Source organism: Etheostoma spectabile, chromosome 19 (assembly GCF_008692095.1).
Source record: "Etheostoma spectabile isolate EspeVRDwgs_2016 chromosome 19, UIUC_Espe_1.0, whole genome shotgun sequence".
Classification (NCBI taxonomy): domain Eukaryota; kingdom Metazoa; phylum Chordata; class Actinopteri; order Perciformes; family Percidae; genus Etheostoma; species Etheostoma spectabile.
The window spans coordinates 15,188-39,754 of NC_045751.1; the positions used below are offsets into that span (position 1 = coordinate 15,188).

Sequence of the window (24,567 nt, forward strand, 5' to 3'; positions counted from 1 at the left end):
CAGGAGGCTCTGTGACTCTCAATGTACAGTACACACTGGGACCTGTGATGGAGAACACAGTGTTTACTGGTTCAAGAAGTCAGAAGAATCTCAGCCAGGATCATTTACACCCATGAGGCAGGACTGATCAGTGTGAGAGGAAACAACACAAAAACACACACCTGTGGACTACAACCTGCCGATGAAGAGTCTGAATCTTTCTCATGCTGGACTACTACTGTGCTGTTGCACATGTGGACACATTCTGTTTGGAGACGGGACAAAGCTGGAGTTTGGAGGTCAGTTACTTTTTTAGCACATGCTGTTTCATCTGTTGGATAGTAAAGAGTAGAAAGTAGTTTGCCAATTTGAGGGTTTTGTCTTTGGGATTTTAAACCCCTTGCAGGCAAATTCAGATTCTGGACAAATAAAAATTGACCTGACTTATTGTTGTTAATAACTCACTGTCCAAACTAGGGATACAAACAGGAAATTTACTGAAAAATCTGTTTCAAGTGTCCGTCTCTCTACAGATATGGTGGACTCTCCTCGTTTGGTGTATTTCTGAGCGGTGCTTTAACATTCACCACCATCCTGAGTGCTATACTGGCTTTCTTGCTGTACATGGTGAACAAGAGAAACAGCTGGCAATCTGCAGGTAACTGCACTTTTTATATCTGGAAACTTGAGTTCACAGAATTTTCTTTTAAGTAAATTTCTGTTTTATGTGTTTTACAACCAGAGAACCAAGCCAGATGTCCATCTCCCTCCACAGCAAATGCAGAGGTGTGTACAGTTTTGTTTAACCGTGAAAAAGTCCTTCAACCATCTACATTGTAAACATTGTAAAAAAAAATGTCATGTGCAATACTGTTTTCTACTAATACTGTATACTGTACATTGTACAGCAACATAAACTTAATTGTACCTATTTCTGCACTTTAGCTGTGTAATTTTATACCCTTGTTGACTCTTATTTATGCCTTAAATGTGACTGGGAGCAACTGTAACTCAACAATTTCCCTGAGAGGATCAATAAAATATTCTGATAGCGCTACAATTACCTGTCTTGTCAACATAATTTCTGTTAGGAACCATATTGTGATATATCTACAGTACCTTTTATATATTTTATACCAGGGTTACCAAGATGCAGACAACGTCCATTATGCTGCTTTAAGTATCACCCTCCCCAACAGATCGAGAAGGCAAAGGAACAACACCAACAACGAATGTGTGTACTCCGGTGTTAAACAATCAGGCTGAGCATGTTTCATGTGCATTGTGTGAGTGAAATCTTAGGATGTGTAATTATTAAGATGCAGATTCTTTTTTAGAAAGACAGGTTCATTGCTGGTCTCTTTTTCTTAATGTTCTTAATGTGCTTTAATATATATTGTGCATTTCCATATACATATTGTGCCTATAATGAGTAAATAAATCTTATGGAACTTTTTAGCCTTGAAACTTTGTGTGTGTGTGTTTAATCCCTGGTTAGCGTGGCACCATGTCATTTTTTTTATCCTGTATCATTTTTAGTTGCTGTTCAATACGTTTCTTTTACTGACATTCAATCTTGCACTTTTACCATTTAATGAAGTGCTGTTAGAAATGTGTTACATACATGAATGAGCCTCTTATCCCGCCCGGTAGACACTTATTTTTAACCATAAACAGTTAATACATATCACCTCATAAATGCTATACTAATCAGTATGTTAATGACTTGGGCAGTTGTTCCTTCATTGTGCCGAATTATGACGACTGGTGGGCAAAAATTTAAAAAACTCTGATAATCTAGAATTGTTGCAAATTGAATTATAATTTCAGCCTTCGCACAGTGTAGGGAAACCTGACTACACAGGCATTACAGCACTCTGGGACAGCTTTGATATATACCAGACCTACAGGTGTATGACAAGATTTAACCTGAACTATATTATATCCAAAAAGGTCTTAGTGATAAAGTGGAAGATTATAATATTTATATAAAACACTTAGCTGTTAACAGCCGGTTGCCCCCAGAGTTGTGACAACCTGTATTTGGACCCTCTCTTCTGGACCCAATTCAGTACATTTCTCTAAGAGTGCAGCTTTAGGGTAATTCAATCGTCATATTAGCCAATCATCATCATGGTCCCAAAGTGTAACGAATGTGCGAGAGCTTAACAGCTGTATTTCCAGACTTTGACATGTGATGATATATGCACAGTATTAAAGACAGATATTTAGTTATTTAAACAGTGTTCTGCCATTGTCTAATAGCGCATGGTCGATATAGAACAATAGCCATTCAATAAGCATATGATAATGAATGAACGATGCCACAGAGCAGTTTGCCGGGTTAATGTAAAAGACCTGCTGCAGCTATAAATTGTGGCATGGTGGCTGTGTCTAAGAGCTTTAAATAACCATTAATTAGTCCAACAGTATGGCTTTGAAAGGTTAAACATGATCCTGAATCCCATGAGCCACACACTGATTCTAAAGAGAGACTTCTCGTTCAGAAGAACAGGCTTTATTACACTTAATTTAACTGACTCAATCATCATTAAAAAGAAGCTCAAGACTCCCCTCTCCTAAAAGATAGCCAATTGGAAGTTACACTCTTTATCTATTTCTCAAAATGTGAACCTTTTCTAAGAATCAAAGAAACCAAACTTGGCACTATGTGGCTGTGAGCATGTGACCATGTTTCCTATACAGTGTCACTTCAGGTTTAGCCAATCAAACGCATCCTTGTGTCTAAAGAGCGGAGAAACCATTGATATTCTGTCATTCAACACAGCAACTTCAACACAATGACATCTCCAGTGTTTGCTCTCTTTCTCACATGCTTGATCTTGGGGAAAATGGGCAAGTTATAATTTGATTATACGTTAGATGTGTGATGTTTCTGTCTGTAACATTAAATTAACTCTATGTTTGCTCTCCTCTTGTTCACTTTAGATCAGACGACAGGTCTGAAATCCTCCCCAACTGTTCGTCAAGAGACACGATTTGTATCAGTTAAAACTGGGGAAGAATTGACTTTACAATGTTTCTATGAAGGTGAAGGTGTTTCTGCACGGCTTTACTGGTTTAAGGAAACTCTAGGACAGAAACCAAAGCTTGTCTCTACTTTCTTTACATATAATGTAAATGGGACTTTTCACAATGAATTCAAGACCAATCCACGCTTCGCATTGGATACGGAAAATGGAAAAAATCACTTGAGGATCAAAGATGTACGCTTTTCAGACTCGGCTACTTACTACTGTATTAATTTTCTATACACAATAGACTTTTTAGAGAGCATTTTTGTAAGTGTAGAAGGTTCAGGTTTAAACGTCCCAGCTACGGTCCACCAGTCAGCGTCTGAGAGCATCCAGCCAGGAGGCTCTGTGACTCTCAACTGTACAGTACACACTGGGACCTGTGATGGAGAACACAGTGTTTACTGGTTCAAGAAGTCAGAAGAATCTCAGCCAGGACTCATTTACACCCATGGAGGCAGGACTGATCAGTGTGAGAGGAAACCCAACACACAAAAACCCACCTGTGTCTACAAGCTGCCGATGAAGAGTCTGAATCTTTCTCATGCTGGGACCTACTACTGTGCTGTTGCCTCATGTGGACACATTCTGTTTGGAGACGGGACAAAGCTGGAGTTAGAAGGTAAGGGACTTTCAGCTAAAGTTGTTGCATCTTGTGACTACTCGTGACTACTTTCAGCTGGAACGCTGCATAAAAACCTGCTGAAAGATCTGTCTCTGATGTCCGTCTCTCTACAGATGAGGTGGACTCTGTCTTGGTGTATTTCTTGAGTGGAACTACGACATTAACCTCCATCCTGAGTGTTTTACTGGCTCTCACAGTGTGCATGATGAACAAGGGACACAGCCGCCAATCTAATGGTAACTGCTAGTTTTAATTTCACAGCTTGTATTCACAATTTGGCTTATAAATAAAACTATTTTTTCCCACAACTAGAGTCTCAAGCCAAATATCCAGTTCCCCCCACAGCGAGAGCAAAGGTAAATACAAAACTATAAATGAACTTCTAAACTACCGTTAAGACACATTTTTATTGCACAATGCATAATTTTTTGCATGTTTAAATTTCTGTGAAAGACAAAATACTGGTCATCTAATATATATTTTGTTACCAGGGTTACCAACATGCTGAAAACCTCTATTATGCTGCTTTAAGTGCCGACCTGTCCATCAGATCAAGAGGACAGAGGGATCCCACCTGGACTGAATGTGTGTACTACAGTGTAAAGCAGTAGAACTGGACTTATTACATTTGTACTTGGAGTAAGACAGGATTTTCTTAGTGCCTCTCTGGAGGTGTAATAAAGATATATATCCAGGTCTGAAATAAATATGCGCTTATAGCTTCTTTGTGGTCTGCAGACAAAAATATATTTAGGATATTCTTGTTGCCTGTGTCCCAAAAAACCATGCATCTCAAATCATATTTTACGTACTTATGAATTACACACTTATAACTTAAACAGTATATTTAGAAGCTTAAAATCTATCTATTTTAAATGGATGCCATAAAATTCACTGCATGCTTTATTTTTTGTCTATACTCATTATTTTAACCGAATCATGTGTTTTTTATGCTGTTAATGATCAAATAAACGATTTAATAAAATGTAAGCACTATGAGTTTGAAACATTGGCATGTTGATCCAGCAGTTCTTCATACATGAGTTGCTTTAACACTAAATAGGTGTCAGAGAATGTGGTTGACCTCACCAACCCCGAGGAATGTTAAAACGTTAATGTTCTGACGCGAAAGTGAAACGGCACAGAAAGGTGTTTTTATGACCTTAAAACATGAGGCTCTACTAGTTTACAATGTTACTGTATTATTATGAAATTGGATTCTACCAATGCAAAATGTTAGAAAACACGCAGTGCTAATCCATCAAAAATTGTATCCAGTGCACTCACATTGTGCACTTTTATGTGCGCTCACTCTTTAAATCAGCAAATCTCTCTCTCTCTCTCTCTCCCCAACACACGCACACACACACTCCAGATAAGCAGTATCTGGCCACTGTGTTGGGCATTGATTCACTTGTACAGGGGTAGACTGAAGGGCCTTAACCTCAGACCCTTTAACCCTTATTTATTAAGGTTCAGTCAAGGTTGCAACATTATGATTAAATATATCTGTAAAATAAATGTGTGTTCAACAAAAATTAATGCATACACACTTGCCAAATTAGAATCCCACCACAGGTTACACATTAAAATGCTACAGAGTGATGTGTCTTGCTTTAACTATCTTTGAGTGTAATGCATATTCATATGGTAATGGACAAGTTCAATGGCATACTTTAGCCAACTTACAAATAAATATTAATCCAGTTTTATACCATCTAAAAATGAGGGCCTGCTAACACCATTATCCTTTCCTTAGTTTTACGGGGGACACTAAGCACAAAAAGGTAGTGACAGACACCTTATGCTTCACTGGGGTTTAACCGTGGTGCACTCTGGTTCACACCACAAACATAGGCAACAGTTTGTACTCAGAGGTTTTTTGTATCATTGCTCTCTTAGTGCACCGGCCTTTGTGGTTGTCAGCAGGATGTAAAGGTATTGTGTCTCACAAAGATGCAACAACCACTCCCAGCACAAAGTACAAAACAGTCAAGTCTTTATATGGTGACATTTAACAACACTGCAACTACTAAACACTAATAGCGCTAATCAGAATACTGTTTAGTTGGAATATTACTGACAACAGATACAAAATGATTGAATTATTTACAGGACATTTTGAACTGCTGTAACTATAACATTCAAATATATAATTAAATTGGACTGTAGAGTACTTCAACGCCTTAAAACAGAAACAGAAAACTGGATGAACAGAATGGAATGATGTGGCCTCTGAATGATGCATGTTTCACATTTTTGCCTTAACTTAACGTCTAGCAAAGCATTAAACCATTGGTTTTATCGAAGCCATATCTTTGGCTCATATTAGGTTATAATGTCTTTTTCAGGCTCCAGCTGTGGAAGTTTGAGCTGTCAAGTGACTCTGGATTTCCACTGATGTTTTCCTGGCTCTTCAGTAACATTTCAAGTGGTTGTACTTAGGGAAGAACAACATATTGGTGGCCAATATATTTGGTTAATTAGAAAAATGATTGAATTATAATTGTTGTTCTGGAAGTGGAATGTCAGCCGATGATGACATATTATAATGAATGAATAATGCAACAGAGCGGTTTGCCAGTTTACTGAAAAAGACCTGGTGATTTTTCAAATATGTAAACTTTTCTCAGAAACCCAACCTGACACTATAGGTTACTGTGAGCATGTTTCCTTTACAGTGTCACTTCAGGTTTAGCCAATCAAACGCGTCCTCGTCTCTAGAGAGTGGAGAATTGATATTTTGTCATTCAACACAGCAACTTCAACACGATGACATCTCCAGTATTTGCTCTCTTTCTCACATGCTTGATCTTGGGGAAAATGGGTAAGTTGCACTCCAACTTTTATCTGTTAGACTGTGGCATGTTTAGTAATTACACTGACGTATGTCACATTACATTAACTAAACATTTGCTTTTCCCTTATTTCACTGTAGCTCAGATGACAGGTCTGAAATCCTCCCCAACTGTTCGTCAAGAGACACGATTTGTATCAGTTAAAACTGGGGACGAGTTGACTTTGCAATGTTTCTATGAAGGTGACGATGCTGTAATGCTTTACTGGTACAAACAAACTCTAGGACAGAAACCAAAGCTCATCTGTACATATCACAGATATAATGTAAATGGGATTTTCCATGATGAATTCAAGAACAATTCACGCTTCACGCTGGATATGGAAAATGGTCAAATTCACCTAAAAATCACAGATTTGCGTTTTTCAGACTCGGCTACCTACTACTGCGGAAGTAGCTACACATATATTTTTGAATTTTCGGAGGGAACCTTAGTCAATGTAGAAGGTTCAGGTTTGAAGGTCCCAGCTACGGTCCACCAGTCAGCATCTGAGAGCATCCAGCCAGGAGGCTCTGTGACTCTCAACTGTACAGTACACACTGGGACCTGTGATGGAGAACACAGTGTTTACTGGTTCAAGAAGTCAGAAGAATCTCAGCCAGGACTCATTTACACCCATGGAGACAGGACTGATCAGTGTGAGAGGAAACCCAACACACAAACACACACCTGTGTCTACAAGCTGCCGATGAAGAGTCTGAATCTTTCTCATGCTGGGACCTACTACTGTGCTGTTGCCTCATGTGGACACATTCTGTTTGGAGACGGGACCAAGCTGAAGTTAGAAGGTAGGTTACTTTTTTAGCACATGCTGTTTCATCTGTTGGATAGTAAAGAGTAGAAAGTAGTTTGCCACTTTGAGGGGTTTGTCTTTGGGATTGTAAACCCCTTGCAGGCAATTTTCCAATTCTGGAAAAAATAAAAATTGACTTGACTTATTGTGGTTAATAACTCACTGTCCAAACTTGGGATACAAACAGGAAATTTACTGAAAAATCTGTTTCAAGTGTCCGTCTCTCTACAGATATGGTGGACTCTCCTCGTTTGGTGTATTTCTTGAGCGGTGCTTTAACATTCACCACCATCCTGAGTGCTATACTGGCTTTCTCGCTGTATAAGGTGAACAAGAGAAACAGCTGCCAATCTGCAGGTAACTGCACTTTTTATATCTGGAAACTTGAGTTCACAGAATTTTCTTTTCAGTAAAATTCTTTTTTCTGTGTTTTACAACCAGAGAACCAAGCCAGATGTCCATCTCCCTCCACAGCAAATGCAGAGGTGTGTACAGTTTTGTTTAACCGTGAAAAAGTCATTCAACCATCTATAGCCTGAGTATTACACACTTGGAGTGGCAAAACTAGACTCACAGTACATATATCCATATCAAATATCTACATTGTAAAGAACTCTTATGTGCAATACTGTTCTCTACTAATTCTGTATACTGTACATTGTATAGCAACATAAACTTAATTGTACCTATTTCTGCACTTTAGCTATTTATACTCTTGTTGACTCTTACTTATGCCTTAAATTTGACTGGGAGCAACTGTAACTCAATTTCCCTGAGAGGATCAATAAATTATTCTGATAGCACTACAATTACCTGTCTTGCCAACATCATTTCTGTTAGGAGCCATATTGTGATATATCTACAGTACCTTTTATAAATATTTTATACCAGGGTTACCAAGATGCAGACGACGTCCATTATGCTGCTTTAAGTATCACCCTGCCCAACAGATCGAGAAGACAGAGGAACAACACCAACAATGAATGTGTGTACTCCGGTGTTAAACAATCAGGCTGAAGATGTTACATGTGCATTACGTGAGTGAAATCTTAGGATGTGTAATGTAGAGTTAGATATAGATGTTGAGATAAGTTTTATTAAGATGCAGATTCTTTTTTAGAAAGACAGGTTAATTGCTGGTCTCTTTTTCTTAATGCTTTAATGTGTATTGTACACATCCATATACATTTTTTGCCTATAATGAGTAAATAAATCTTATGGAACTCTTTAGCCTTGGCACTTTGTGTGTATGTGTGTTTAATCCCTGGTTAGCGTGGCACCGTGTCATTTTTTTTATCCTGTATCATTTTAGTATTTTTAGTTGCTGTTCAATACGTTTCTTTTATTGACATTCAATCTTGCACTTTCACCATTTAATGAAGTGCTGTTAGAAATGTGTTACATACATGCATCAGCCTCTTATCCTGCCCGGTAGACAAATAATAATAATAATAATAATATGTTTTATTTGTAATGCACTTTACATTTAAACAAATCTCAAAGTGCTACAGTCAAGGTCATAAAAGCAAGGTAAAAACATCAATGTAAAATATCTATAAATAGTGCAACAACATTTTTGTGCAAGGTTAAAACTCATAAGTTCTGCTAAAAAGAAATGTTTTTAGTCCTTTTTTAAAAGTCTCCAAAGTCTGTGGTGCCCTTAGATGGTCAGGGAGGGTATTCCACGTCCGAGGAGCGGCAGAGCAGAAGGCTCGATCACCCATGGTGCTGAGCTTAGTTCTGGGAATTAGGAGGCGGTTGGAGTTGTTTGAGCGGAGGGATCGTGTTGTAGTGTGAGGGATGAGTAGTTCTTTCAGGTAGGGGGGGGGGGCATTTCCATAGATGCATTGGTGTGTGAGAATTGAGACCTTGTATTCAATCCTTGCTGAAACGGGAAGCCAGTGAAGTGAGTGGAGAATGGGTGTGATGTGGTCATACTTTCGCACTCTCATCAGGATCCTTGCAGCACTGTTCTGAACATATTGCAGTTTCTGCAGACTCTTGTTAGGGATCCCGATGAGAAGTGCGTTACAGTAATCCAGTCTGGAGGAGACAAAGGCGTGGACCAGTTTTTCAGCATCAGCTAAAGTGAGTGTAGAACGGAGTTTTGCAATATTTCTGAGATGATAGAAGGAGATCTTGCAGAGGTTTTGATATGGGCTTCAAAGGTGAGTTGTGGATCAAATCTTACACAAGATTGGTGACTGTTGTGGAGAGGGGAATGTCTTGACCAGAGATAGTTATACCGGTTATGGAGGATGACTGGACTTGATGTGAGGTGCCAACAAGGATTGCCTCGGTTTTGGAGCTGTTTAACTGGAGAAAATTGTGTTTCATCCACACCTTTATCTCCTCCAGACAGGTGGTGAGTGTTGAAGACGATGGTGTTGTAGTTGCAGTGGATTGTGAGTCATATTTCACGTATAGTTGTGTGTCATCGGCATAAAAGTGAAATGAGACTCCATGGCGGCTGATGACGTGGCCTAGGGGGAGGATGTAAATGATGAAGAGGAAGGGGCCAAGGACTGACCCCTGGGGACTCCGCAGGTGACCGTGTGTTGCCGGGACCTTGCGCTTCCAAGTGAAATGTACTCTGTTCTGTCCGTGAGGTATGCTTTTAAACCAGTTCAGAGCAGTGTCAGTGAGTCCAGTGGCTTGGTGTAGCCGGTTGAGGAGTATGCCATGATCACAGTGTCAAAAGCAGCAGACAGATCAAGGAGCATGAGGAGGAAGGTGAGCCAGCATCAGCTGCCATTCGTAGGTCGTTTGTGACTCTGACCAGGGCTGTTTCGGTGCTGTGAGCAGAGCGGAAACCAGACTGTAATTTTTCAAAGAGGTTGTATGCTTGAGGTGGTCCTGAAGATGAGCGGCAACAACTTTTTCCAGTATTTTGGAGAGGAATGAGAGATTAGAAATGGGCCTGTAATTTGAGAGTGTCTCTTGATCAAGGGTAGGTTTTTTTAGAAGTGGTCTGATTATGACAGTTTTAAGGGCAGATGGAACATTGCCAGACTGGAGGGAGTGGTTTATTACAGTGGTAATCAGAGGGCTTAGGGCAGAGGTGTTTGCTTTGACTAGAGCTGTAGGAAAGGGGTCGAGGGCACAGGTGGTGGGTTTCATCTTTGGATGATCTTCTCAACCTCTTGCTTGGAGATTTCCGGAAAGCAGCTAGTGTTGAGGATCTAGGAAAGGAAGAGTGGATTGAGTCTATTTTTGTTTTGAAAAAGTCCAGGAAATTATTACAGTGCTCTTCTGTAGTTTCTGTGAGTGAGGGGGTTTGTGGTTTGAGAAGATGATTTATGGTGGAGAACAACTGCTTGGAGTTTCTGATGACGTTTGAGTAGAACTGTGACCGTGCCTCTGTAAGTGATTTTGAGTAATCCTTTTGGTGTTCCCGAAAAGCTAGCTTGTGCACAGTGAGACCTGTGGCTTTGTATCTTCGCTCTATGGCACGCCCTGACACCTTCATTTTCCGTAGCTCACTGGTGTACCAGGGGGCTGATCGGGAGAAAGTGACTGTTCTGGTTGTTACCGGGGCGTGGAGATCCAGGATATTCTTTAGGGTGTTGTTGTAGTACTCCACAGAGTCCATGGCTGTAAACCATGGACACTTATTTTTAACCATAAACAGTTAATACATATCACCTCATAAATGCTGTCATACTAATCAGTATGTTAATGACTTGGGCAGTTGTTCTTTCATTGTGCCGGATCATGACGACTGGTAGGGAAAAAATAAAAAAACTCTGTTACTCGAGAATTGTTGCAAATCAAATTATAATTTCAGCCGTCGCACAGTGTAGGAAAACCTGACTACAGGCACTCGGGGATAGCTTTTGTACATACCAGACCTACAGGTGTATGACAAGATTTAACCTGAACTATATTATATCCAAAAAGGTCTTAGTAATAAAGTGGAAGATTATTATACTTATATTAAACACTTAGCTGTTAACAGCCGGTTGCCCCCAGAGTTGTGACAACCTGTATTTGGACCCTCTCTTCTGGACCCAATTCAGTACATTGCTCTAAGAGTGCAGCTTTAGGGTAATTCAATCGTTATTTTAGCCAGTCATCGTCATGGTCCCCAAGTGTAACGAATGTACGAGAGCTTGACTGCTGTATTTCCAGACTTTGACATGTGATGATATATGCATAGTATTAAAGCTATTAAGTTATTTACACTGTGTTCTGCCTTTATCTAATAGTTAGGGTATTTAAATACTATCATGTATTCCATGGAGTCAAGCCATCTCAGCCTCCTGTTCTCCGTAGTGGGCAATGTGACGATGAGACAGCTGCAGTTAAATATTACTGTAAGAACGAATTTTGATTTAAGATTAGAGTTAGATTTTACGAGGTGTTTATGGAACGATTATCACTCAGTACAAGTGCAAATAACACTGTTGGATTTATCTTCATGATAACGGGATGATATAGAGTTTAAAAAAAACGTGTGTGAGGAATTACTACTTGTAAATATTACGAGTAATCATTATTTCCACATTTACTTTCTGCAGTCTGACATCAGTTCACCACCTGACCATCGGCGTTGCCAAATCCCGCTGTCTCCAAACTGTGCTTACTCATGGGTCAGAGTTTGCGTGGAGGACCGCACATTCTCCTGTCAAGTTTGATTTTTATAAATCACAAGTTTTGCGTGGGAAGTGGTGTACGCACATTTTCAGCACTGTTTGGTAAATAAGACCCCAGGGGCCTGTTGCACGAAAGTAGAATAAAGATATCCAGGATAAGTGAAAAAGCGCAGCTTGACTTAGTGTGACCTGCTCATTGCGGCTTAATCGGTTGCACGTTTGCCGAGCCAGGATGAACAGGTGGAGCTATGTCAAGCCAGGTGTAGATAGCTGGGATAAGTGTACGTTCACGGCTTTCTCAAATAGACGTTATCGATCACAGATTTACTGATGCAGAGATGAGAAGACGCATGCGCCAAATGTTTCACCCAATGAGCAGCATCATCTAATGGACAATAACGAGGAGGGGAAGAATATGTAAAAAGGGAAATACGGCTCTTATCAAACGGAGAGAAAAAGCCCAACATAGCGGACCCTACTGAATGTGTGGGGGTTTAAAAATATCTACTTTGCCTCAAAAGTGAGCAGAGGGAACTAATGTTCCTCGGGAAATGGACCCTACGGACTTTAGGCTTAATTTCAAACCCTTTTTTACAACGTGAGAACATGTTTTAACCATGCACAAAATCTCTATAAGCTATATCTAATTCTTTGTACAATTAATGTTCATATAGAACAATCAGAAAGGGACAACAACTAGAAAAAAAATTAAATGACTTCAATACACGCTGTGAACATATATGTAAAACAATATTCATGTTTTTTTTGTTCCTCTGACAAGTGACCACACCAAAATAAAAAGATTAAGAAGCATTGTGGTGTTCCCGGTGTGATGAATGTAAACTACACTACATACGTGCTGTATATAGACCACGTTATTAGTCCGGTGATGTGAGACTAATTGAGAAGGTTATGAAACCAATGTAAGCTATAATAAAAAACAATAGGCCCACTTATTAAGGAGTAAAACAAACTATCCTTTATTAGAGAAGGACAAGCAACAAGAAAATGAATCATGACTGTATTGGTCTCTGACCAGTCTGCCATTATTATCATCTGGGAATATTGCTACATCAATATCAACACACTTAATCTCCGGTGCGCGTCTGTAACCTGAAGATGAGACCACGGACGCTGCGCTGCTCATCTCTACTTTTACAGAGAGAGTGGACACTGACACAACTCGCTAGTCTGCTGGCAGGCAATAGCCACCGGGCACCGGGCACCGGGCAGCAGCCACCGGGCAGCAGCCGCACGCCAGGCAGCCTCGACATAGTACCGTCCCACCGGGAAAAGTCCCACTCCGCATCTGGGTGCCAGTGGAAACATTTCTGACCATCTAAACAGCTGTAGTAGGGTTTAAATCAAACTCGCGAAAACAAAAGTGACAAGTAGGCTAATGCATGTTAATAAAAATAAAGCAGAACACATGCAGAAGACAACGGAATAACTGTTAAACACGTTTATTTCGGATCAGACGGTATCTGATTTGACACATGAGACTCCAGGATTAATCTTAGCCTGGCTGTTAGCCTTCTCTGGACCAGGCTAGCCGCAAAGAATAAATCTCCATGGTTACTTGGCTGGGCTTAATTCAATCTGGTTTCGTGCAACCGAGTCCAAGCTAAATTCATCCAGGATAACTTGAATATCCCGGCTTAATCCCTTATCCTAGTTTCGTGCAACAGGCCCCAGATCTTTACTCTATGTATTCTGCCACAATGACATCACATGAGGCGGCTGGCAGAGATAGAAAAAGCTTTCCATTTTAATGACTTGCATTCAGAGCACAAGACCACTCAAAGAAGATGGTTGAATGAGTGAAGAGTTGGTTGTCCGAGGATCCAAAATAATGTGTATGGTCAATATAGAACTATAGCCATTCAATAAGCATATGATAATGAATGAATGATGCCACAGAGCTGTTTGCCTGGTTAATGTAAAATACCTGCTGCAGCTATAAATTGTGGCATGGTGGCTGTGTCTAAGAGCTTTAAATAACCATTAATTAGTCCAACAGTATGGCTTTGAAAGGTTAAACATGATCTTGAATTACAAGAGCCACACACTGATCTAAAGAGAGACTTCCCGTTCTGAATAACAGGCTTTACTACATATATTTTAACTAAATCAATCATCATTAAAAAGCAGCTCAAGACTTCCATCTCCTAAAACATAAGCCAATAGGACTCTTTACATATCTCTTTATGTATTTCTCAAAATGTGAACCTTTTCTAAGAATCAAAGAAACCAAACTTGGCACTATGTGGCTGTGAGCATGTGACCATGTTTCCTATACAGTGTCACTTCAGGTTTAGCCAATCAAACGCATCCTTGTGTCTAAAGAGCGGAGAAACCATTGATATTCTGTCATTCAACACAGCAACTTCAACACAATGACATCTCCAGTGTTTGCTCTCTTACTCACATGCTTGATCTTGGGGAAAATGGGTAAGATGTAATTTGATTTTATGTTAGATGTGTGATGTTTCTTTCCGTGACATTAAATTAACTCTATGTTTGCTCTCCTCTCTTTCACTTTAGATCAGACGACAGGTCTGAAATCCTCCCCAACTGTTCGTCAAGAGACACGATTTGTATCAGTTGAAACTGGGGAAGAATTGACTTTACAATGTTTCTATGAAGGTGATGTTGCTGCACGGCTTTATTGGTTCAAGCAAACTCTAGGACAGAAACCAAAGCTCATCTCTTCTTTCTTTACATATAATGTAAATAAGACTTTTCACAATGAATTTAAGAACAATCCACGCTTCACATTGGATATGGAAAATGGAAAACATCACTTGACGATCAAAGATGTACGCTTTTCAGACTCGGCTACTTACTACTGTATTAATTTTCTATACACATTAGACTTTTCAGAGAGCATTTTTGTAAGTGTAAAAGGTTCAGGTTTGAAGGTCCCAGCTACGGTCCACCAGTCAGCATCTGAGAGCATCCAGCCAGGAGGCTCTGTGACTCTCAACTGTACAGTACACACTGGGACCTGTGATGGAGAACACAGTGTTTACTGGTTCAAGAAGTCAGAAGAATCTCAGCCAGGACTCATTTACACCCATGGAGGCAGGACTGATCAGTGTGAGAGGAAACCCAACACACAAACACACACCTGTGTCTACAAGCTGCCGATGAAGAGTCTGAATCTTTCTCATGCTGGGACCTACTACTGTGCTGTTGCCTCATGTGGACACATTTTGTTTGGAGACGGGACCAAGCTGGAGTTAGAAGGTAAGGGACTTTCAGCTAAAGTTGTTGCATCTTGTGACTACTCGTGACTACTTTCAGCTGGAACGCTGCATAAAAACCTGCTGAAAGATCCGTCTCTGATGTCCGTCTCTCTACAGATGAGGTGGACTCTGTCTTGGTGTATTTCTTGAGTGGAACTACGACATTCACCACCATCCTGAGTGTTTTACTGGCTCTCACAGTGTGCATGATGAACAAGGGACACAGCCGCCAATCTAATGGTAACTGCTAGTTTTAATTTCACAGCTTGTATTCACAATTTGGCTTTTAAATAAAACTATTTTTTCCCACAACTAGAGTCTCAAGCCAAATATCCAGTTCCCCCCACAGCGAGAGCAAAGGTGAATACAAAACTATAAATGAACTTCTAAACTACCGTTAAGACACATTTTTATTGCACAATGCATAATTTTTGCATGTTTAAATTTCTGTGAAAGACAAAATACTGGTCATCTAATATATATTTTGTTACCAGGGTTACCAACAAGCTGAAAACCTTTCTTATGCTGCTTTAAGTGCCGACCTGTCCATCAGATCAAGAGGACAGAGGGATCCCACCTGGACTGAATGTGTGTACTACAGTGTAAAGCAGTAGAACTGGACTTATTACATTTGTACTTTGAAGTAAGACAGGATTTTCTTAGTGCCTCTCTGGAGGTGTAATAAAGATATATATCCAGGTCTGAAATAAATATGCGCTTATAGCTTCTTTGTGGTCTGCAGACAAAAATATATTTAGGATATTCTTTGTTGCCTGTGTCCCAAACAAACCATGCATCTCAAATCGTATTTTACGTACTTATGAATTACACACTTATAACTTAAACAGTATATTTAGAAGCTTAAATATCTATCTATTTTAAATGGGTGCAATAAAATTCACCTGCATGCTTTATTTTTGGTCTATACTCATTGTTTTAACCGAATCATGTGTTTTTATGCTGTTAATGATCAAATAAACGATTTAATAAAATGTAAGCACTATGAGTTTGAAACATTGTGCATGTTTGATCCAGCAGTTTCTTCATACATGAGTTGCTTTAACACTAAATAGGTGTCAGAGAATGTGGTTGACCTCACCAACCCCGAGGAATGTTAAAACGTTAATGTTCTGACGCGAAAGTGAAACGGCACAGAAAGGTGTTGTTATGACCTTAAAACATGAGGCTCTACTAGTTTACAATGTTACTGTATTATTATGAAATTGGATTCTACCAATGCAAAAATGTTAGAAAACAACGCAGTGCTAATCCATCAAAAATTGTATCCAGTGCACTCACATTGTGCACTTTTATGTGCGCTCAATCTTTTAAATCAGCAAATCTCTCTCTCTCTCTCTCTCTCCCCCACACACACGCACACACACACTCCAGATAAGCAGTATCTGGCCACTGTGTTGGGCCATTGATTCACTTGTACAGGGGTAGACTGAAGGGCCTGGACCTCAGACCCTTTAACCCTTACTTATTAAGGTTCAGTCAAGGTTGCAACATTATGATTAAATATATCTGTAATATAAATGTGTGTTCAACAAAAATTAATGCATACACACTTGCCAAAATTAGAATCCCACCACAGGTTACACATTAAAATGCTACAGAGTGATGTGTCTTGCTTTAACTATCTTTGAGTGTAATGCATATTCATATGGTAATGGACAAGTTCAATGGCATACTTTAGCCAACTTACAAAATAAATGTTAATCCAGTTTATACCATCTAAAAATGAGGGCCTGCTAACACCATTATCCTTTCCCTTAGTTTTACGGGGGACACTCTGCACAAAAAGGTTAGTGATCAGACACCTTATGCTTCACTGGGGTTTAACCGTGGTGCACTCTGGTTCACACCACAAACATAGGCAACAGTTTGTACTCAGAGGTTTTTTGTATCATTGCTCTCTTAGTGCACCGGCCTTTGTGGTTGTCAGCAGGATGTAAAGGTATTTGTGTCTCACAAAGATGCAACGACCACTCCCAGCACAAAGTACAAAACAGTCAAGTCTTTATATGGTGACATTTAACAACACTGCAACTACTAACACTAATAGCGCTAATCAGAATACTGTTTAGTTGGAATATTGCTGACAACAGATACAAAATGATTGAATTATTTACAGGACATTTTGAACTGCTGTAACTATAATATTCAAATATATAATTAAATTGGACTGTAGACTACTTCAACCTACTTAAAACAGAAACAGAAAACTGGATGAACAGAATGGAATGATGTGGCCTCTGAATGATGCATGTTTCACATTTTTGCCTTAACTTAACGTCTAGCAAAGCATTAAACCATTGGTTTTTTTGAAGCCATATCTTTGGCTCATATTAGCTTATAACGTCTTTTTAAGGCTCCAGCTGTGGAAGTTTGAGCTGTCAAGTGACTCTGGATTTCCACTGATGTTTTACTGGCTCTTCAGTAACATTTCAAGTGGTTGTACTTAGGGATGAACAACATACTGGTGGCAAATATATTTGGTTGATTAGAAAAATAATTTAATTAAAATTATTGTTCTGGAAGATAAATGTCAGCCAATGATGACATATGGTAATGAATGAATAATGCAACAGAGCGGTTTACCAGTTTACTGAAAAAGACCTGCTGATTTTTCAAAAATGTGACCCTTTTCTCAGAAACCCACCCTGAATTTATAGGTTACTGTGAGCATGTTTCCTTTACAGTGTCACTTCAGGTTTAGCCAATCAAACGCGTCCTCGTCTCTAGAGAGTGGAGAATTGATATTGTGTCATTCAACACAGCAACTTCAACACGATGATATCTCCAGTATTTGCTCTCTTTCTCACATGCTTGATCTTGGGGAAAATGGGTAAGTTGCACTCCAACTTTTATCTGTTAGACTGTGGCATGTTTAGTAATTACACTGACGTATGTCACATTATATTAACTCAACATTTACTTTTTCCCCTCATTTCACTGTAGCTCAGATGACAGGTCTGAAATCCTCCCCAACTGTTCGCCAAGAGACACGATTTGTATCAGTTAAAACTGGGGACGAGTTGACTTTGCAATGTTTCTATGAAGGTGACGGTGCTGTAATGCTTTACTGGTACAAACAAAGTCTAGGACAGAAACCAAAGCTCATCTCTACATATCATAGATATAATGTAAATGGGATTTTTCAGGATGAATTCAAGAACAATTCACGCTTCACGCTGGATATGGAAAATGGTCAAATTCACCTAAAAATCACAGATTTGCGTTTTTCAGACTCAGCTACCTACTACTGCGGAAGTAGCTACACATATATTTTTGAATTTTCGGAAGGAACCTTAGTCAATGTAGAAGGTTTAGGTTTGAAGGTCCCAGCTACGGTCCACCAGTCAGCATCTGAGAGCATCCAGCCAGGAGGCTCTGTGACTCTCAACTGTACAGTACACACTGGGACCTGTGATGGAGAACACAGTGTTTACTGGTTCAAGAAGTCAGAAGAATCTCAGCCAGGACTCATTTACACCCATGGAGACAGGACTGATCAGTGTGAGAGGAAACCCAACACACAAACACACACCTGTGTCTACAAGCTGCCGATGAAGAGTCTGAATCTTTCTCATGCTGGGACCTACTACTGTGCTGTTGCCTCATGTGGACACATTCTGTTTGGAGATGGGACAAAGCTGGAGTTAGAAGGTAAGGAACTTTCAGCTAAAGTTGTTGCATGTGGTGATTACTCGTTCTTTCTAATCGAATTCTGCATAACATCTTGTTGAAAGATCTGTCTCTGATGTCCGTCTCTCTACAGATGAGGTGGACTCTGTCTTGGTGTATTTCTTGAGTGGAACTACGACATTCACCACCATCCTGAGTGTTTTACTGGCTCTCACAGTGTGCATGATGAATAAGGGAAACAACTGCCAATGTAATGGTAACTGCTAGTTTGTATCTCACAGCTTTTTTTTCATTTTTCTTTTACTACAATTTGGCTTTTGACTAAAACAATTTTTTTCCTGTTTCACAACAAGAGTCTCAAGCCAGATGTCCAGCTCCCCCCACAGTGAAAGCAAAGGTGAATACAAAACTATAAACAAACTGCTAAACTCCCGTTAAGATACATTTCTATTGCACAATGCATTGTTTCCTGGATATTTTTTTCATTTCTGTCAAAGACAATGATTGTCTGATATATATTTTGTTACCAGGGTTACCAACATGCTGAAAACCTTTATTATGCTGCTTTAAGTGCCGACCTGTCCAACAGATCAAGAGGACAGAGGGATCCCACCTGGACTGAATGTGTGTACTACAGTGTAAAGCAGTAGAACTGGACTTATTACATTTGTACTTTGGAGTAAGACAGGATTTTCTTAGTGCCTCTCTGGAGGTGTAATAAAGATGTATATCCAGGTTGGAAATAATTTTGCTTTTATAGGTTCTTTGTGGTCTGCAGACAAAATTCAATCACTCTGTTCTTTAAGTATTTGCAAATTTAGAATACTCTTTGTTATCTGTGTGGCAAACAAACCATGCAAGTCACAAAATATTTTAAGTACTTATGAATAAATGTTTTATGACTTAACCAGCAGATTTAGATGCTCAGATGAATACATGCAGCACAAGTCACTTGTATGTTTCATTTCTTTTCGCTTACACTCATATTTTTTAACCAAAGGATTTGTGTGTTTATATGAACTATGACGTTAATGATCAATTAAACAATTTAAAGTTGGAGCACTATGAGTTTGTGTGTGCATGTTTGATCCAACAATTTCCTCATACAGGAGTGGCTGTTGGCACCATGTGTGTCAAACATGACATTTACAACCTTCCTGTTTTGGGTTTGAATGAGTTCTGTCTAGCAGACAGACGGTTATGCATCCAGTTCAAGCCGTGTCTGCACTGATGACTTTTTAATCATAGAAATGAATAAACCCGATAAAAACATGCACAGTAAACCCATTTAAAGTCACCGTACACACATGGTAGACACACCGTCACCAGTCCCAACATATATGATGACGTACCACACAGACAGAAGGAAACTAATAAAAAGCTACACAATACTATACAGCACCAACCTGCAGTAGGATTTCATTTTGTAACTGTTAGGATGAGTGCAGAATCACAATAAAGACATCAATAAATATATGTAAATTGGACCGTAAATTACTTTAACGCATCGAAACAGGTACAAAAAGTATTTATAAATAAGGTAAGGATAGCTGTAGGCCTGCAGGTTCTGTGTGTAGACTCAGACTGTTCACGATTAAGTCATTACTGATAAAAAACAAACCGTTGTATATGATCCCGTAGTTCACCTTTAGCAGAAATCTACTGTGGCTTCTAAATGATGCGTTTTTAAGGTGCGCCTTAACTGCTCACAAGTAACAGTGTATAACATCACAGCAGGTAGCAACACATGCAGGAAGGTAGCGAGTAGGGTTTGACTAGCAAAGCATTGAAACATTTTTTTAATCCAGAGTCATATCTTTGGCTCACATTAGGAAATGGGCCTTATCTTGCAAAAAGCCCGATGCAAGTGTCTTTGCTAGTTTAAGACTGACGCTAGGGCTGCACGATTATGGCCAAAATGATAATCACGATTATTTTGATCAAAATTTTGATCGCGATTATTCTCACGATTATTTGTTGATTTTAACCAAAACTAATTTTATTGTCACATAGGCTATTTATACACGCGAGAGGGAGTGTGATGGACGCTACTCACAGAGAGACGGCTGATCATTATGAACGGGTCCAGCACGGGTCGAATGGCGAACACACGTTGTGTGACAAGTGAATCTTAGCGAAACACTGGTACAAATACAAGTTTGCCCCTCATATTTAACAATATACAGCTGTGTTAATAAAAAATTATAACTGTGGACAAATGTCAGAAGTGTGGACCGGCGCTGTGTGGCGGGGCTGCACGGAGAGTAAGAGGAGAGATCCAACACAGGCACGGCTTTACAGACTAAATGGGTCATGTAACGCAAAATTAAACCATATCCATATAAACAACAATTGCAGTGGATGCGAGGACATTAGCGCCGGTGCATCCTAGAGGAGCTAACAGCTAACAGACGCTACTAGCACGGACTAGCACTGGTCACCGCTGTTGTCTGAAAAACAACAAACGGGACAAAAGGTTGCGTTTACTGGTAAACTGGTAAACTTCAAGATCGACGTATAACCGACTGCTATCTGTTGAGTTTTCCTCCCGTTGCTCTGTGACTGTCTACATCTAGAAACTAAGCTGCACGGGGTGCAGGGAACTACTCTGACTGGCTCATGAGCAGACGGCTTTACGGAGCGGTAGATTGGCTTTGCAAAAAACCCGGAGCGTTCTATGAAATGACGCTTTAAAAAAATAATTGCTCGATCACGCAAATTTGATCGTGGGAAGTCAAAATCGTGATCGCGATTAAAATTCGATTAATTGTGCAGCCCTAACTGACGCAGTTGTCAATTTCCCCTCCAGCGCCCACATTTTTTAAATACCAAATGCACCTGCGCCCATCTTTGTGCCCATGGGCGTGCTGGTCTTACAGTGCGGTGTGTTCAGGTGCATTCTTGGCATATTGCTATTTGGAAGCAGCGGAAAGTGATCATGTCATTGACCAACAGAAACCTGGTCTAAGGTCAATAATGCAGCATTTCATTGTTATTTTAACTGCACATTAGTAAAAAAAAGGTGCACTCTATGCTAGTTACACACGCAGGAACACGCAGCAGCACACAAACATGCAAAAGGTTAAAAATAATAATATTAGAATGTGAAATAGTATTATGGAGTTTTGGTGCCATAATGCTCGTGCCATATGATCTGGTCGCACACTTTCACTTCACGCAGCAGATCAGTTTCTTCTCCTTAAAATATCTAAAGCTATAACTATATACTTTCACTCAGGAAACACTTGTTCCTCAAGAGTGTTGTAATTCCTATCACAATCTTTTTCCTAAACTTAACGAGTCGTTTTGGTGCCTAAACTTCATAGCAGCATGAAGCTCACTTTTTTCTGGCTAAACTCGACTATCACGGCCCGTGACCTAAGGCAGCAGCCACAGTAACAGTCCAGCAGAGAAGCCTATTTGAAAAAAAAGACGACTCTGCCTAAAATCAAGCAGTCTAGCAGTAAGATACCTTCAGAAGTCAAATTCACACTGTTTTGGCTATTGGGTTGATTAAGACAGCTGTATTTTAATTGTTATTGTTCTGATAATAAAATTTTAACAGATAATTTCATATAATGAATGAATGATGCCACAGAGCTGTTTGCCAGGTCAATGTAAAAGACCTGCTGCAGCTTTAAACTGTGGAGTCTAAGAGCTTTAAATAACCATTAATTAGTCCAACAGTATGGCTTTTAAAAGGTTAAACATGATCCTGAATCACAAGAGCCATACACTGATTCTAAAGAGAGACTTTCGGTTCTGAATAACAGGCTTTATTACGTATATTTAAACTGAATTAATCATCATTAAAAAGCAGCTCAAGAATCCCCTTTCCTAAAAGATAGCCAATAGGAAGTTACACTCTTTATATATTTCTCAAAATGTGAACCCTTTCTAAGAATCAAAGAAACCAAACTTGGCACTATGTGGCTGTGAGCATGTGACCATGTTTCCTATACAGTGTCACTTCAGGTTTAGCCAATCAAACGCATCCTTGTGTCTAAAGAGCGGAGAAACCATTGATATTCTGTCATTCAACACAGCAACTTCAACACGATGACATCTCCAGTGTTTGCTCTCTTACTCACATGTTTGTTCTTGGGGAAAATGGGTAAGTTATAATTTGATTTGATGTTAGATGTGTGATGTTTCTGTCTAACATTAAATTAACTATGGTTGATCTCCTCTCATTTCACTTTAGATCAGACGACAGGTCTGAAATCCCCCCCAACTGTTCGTCAAGAGACACGATTTGTATCAGTTAACACTGGGGAAGAATTGACTTTACAATGTTTCTATGAAGATGAAGGTGTTGCTGCACGGCTTTACTGGTTTAAGGAAACTCTAGGACAGAAACCAAAGCTCGTCTCTACTTTCTTTACATATAATGTAAATGGGTCTTTTTACAATGAATTCAAGAACAATCCACGCTTCGCATTGGATATGGAAAATGGAAAAAATCACTTGAGGATCAAAGATGTACGCTTTACAGACTCGGCTACTTACTACTGCATTAATTTTCTATACGCATTAGACTTTTCAGAGAGCATTTTTGTAAGTGTAGAAGGTTCAGGTTTGAAGGTCCCAGCTACGGTCCACCAGTCAGCGTCTGAGAGCATCCAGCCGGAGGCTCTGTGACTCTCAACTGTACAGTACACACTGGGACCTGTGATGGAGAACACAATGTTTACTGGTTCAAGAAGTCAGAAGAATCTCAGCCAGGACTCATTTACACCCATGGAGACAGGACTGATCAGTGTGAGAGGAAACCCAACACACAAACACACACCTGTGTCTACAAGCTGCCGATGAAGAGTCTGAATCTTTCTCATGCTGGGACCTACTACTGTGCTGTAGCCTCATGTGGACACATTCTGTTTGGAGACGGGACCAAGCTGGAGATAGAAGGTAAGGGACTTTCTAGCATATGCTGTCTAATCTGATGGGTAGTAACAAGAGGAAAGCCACTTCTCCATTATAGGATATGTCTTTCGAGAGTTTCTTGTCTATCTGAATCAAGGCAGTGAGGAGGGTGTGGTATGTTGTAGAGATTGTAAACGCCATTAATGCAAATTTAAATTAAAAAAAAGAACTATACTGAAAGTCTCTGTCTCTCTCCAGACGAGGAGGACTCTCCTTTTTTAGTGCATTTCTTGAGTGCAGCTTTGGCTTTCACCACCATCCTGAGTGCTTTACTGGCTTTCTTACTGTACAAGGTGAACAAAAGAAACCGCTGCCAAACAGCAGGTAATTGGTATTTTTTTCTATGTGTCAGATTGTGTTCACGGTATTTTGCTTGTAAATAAAATGTTTTCTGTGTTCTACAACCAGAGAACCACGCAACATTTCCATCTCCCACCACAGCGAGTGCAGAGGTGTGTACACGTTTTCATCAACAGTTTAAAAAAATAAAAAAATAGCATCACAAGTAATCGTGTTGTGGACAAAATTTCTGTGAGGAACCATAATCTACACTTTTTTTTTTATGTTGTAACCAGGGTTACCAAGATGCAGACAACGTCCATTATGCTGCTTTAAGTATCACCCTGCCCAACAGATCGAGACGACAGAGGAACAAAACTAACGAAGAATGTGTGTACTCCAGTGTCAAGCAGTAGAACTTGATATTATTACTCTGTTCTGAGTAAGATGGCAGATTTTTCTTATAATCTCCTTGATTATGTACATACATAGCTATAGATTCTTAGATAAATATCTGTATCTTTCATTGGTCTAGGATGTAAGTAGTGAGGAGAAGTAAAGGAGTTATTACTGAAAAG

General features: G+C 39.6%; 4 protein-coding genes and 1 pseudogene across 7 annotated transcripts; all 5 read left to right on the top strand.

Moving 5' to 3' along the window:
* LOC116707074 (immunoglobulin kappa light chain-like) overlaps window positions 1-24,567 on the top strand; it is a 30,080-nt pseudogene that overhangs the window by 606 nt on the left and 4,907 nt on the right.
* LOC116707073 (uncharacterized) lies at window positions 2,702-4,250 on the top strand. Its single transcript, XM_032544226.1, has 5 exons — window positions 2,702-2,835; window positions 2,929-3,636; window positions 3,753-3,875; window positions 3,952-3,995; window positions 4,131-4,250. The coding sequence occupies exons 1-5, from the start codon at window positions 2,781-2,783 to the stop codon at window positions 4,248-4,250; spliced, it is 1,050 nt and encodes a 349-aa protein (XP_032400117.1). The 5' UTR covers window positions 2,702-2,780.
* LOC116707068 (uncharacterized) lies at window positions 6,408-24,409 on the top strand. Of its 4 annotated transcripts, none has more exons than XM_032544219.1 (5): window positions 6,408-6,466; window positions 6,578-7,285; window positions 7,522-7,647; window positions 7,732-7,775; window positions 24,286-24,409. In XM_032544219.1, the coding sequence occupies exons 1-5, from the start codon at window positions 6,412-6,414 to the stop codon at window positions 24,403-24,405; spliced, it is 1,053 nt and encodes a 350-aa protein (XP_032400110.1). In that variant the 5' UTR covers window positions 6,408-6,411; the 3' UTR covers window positions 24,406-24,409. The 4 variants fall into 4 exon arrangements, with proteins under 4 accessions (XP_032400110.1, XP_032400112.1, XP_032400109.1 ...); XM_032544221.1 differs by having other exon boundaries at window positions 7,765-7,775; XM_032544218.1 differs by lacking the exon at window positions 24,286-24,409 and adding an exon at window positions 8,182-8,402.
* On the top strand, window positions 14,275-15,986 carry LOC116707088 (uncharacterized). The gene is made up of 5 exons (XM_032544248.1): window positions 14,275-14,336; window positions 14,430-15,134; window positions 15,251-15,373; window positions 15,450-15,493; window positions 15,628-15,986. The coding sequence occupies exons 1-5, from the start codon at window positions 14,282-14,284 to the stop codon at window positions 15,745-15,747; spliced, it is 1,047 nt and encodes a 348-aa protein (XP_032400139.1). The 5' UTR covers window positions 14,275-14,281; the 3' UTR covers window positions 15,748-15,986.
* Window positions 18,088-19,589, top strand: LOC116707089 (uncharacterized). Its single transcript, XM_032544249.1, has 4 exons — window positions 18,088-18,805; window positions 18,918-19,040; window positions 19,138-19,181; window positions 19,315-19,589. The coding sequence occupies exons 1-4, from the start codon at window positions 18,103-18,105 to the stop codon at window positions 19,432-19,434; spliced, it is 990 nt and encodes a 329-aa protein (XP_032400140.1). The 5' UTR covers window positions 18,088-18,102; the 3' UTR covers window positions 19,435-19,589.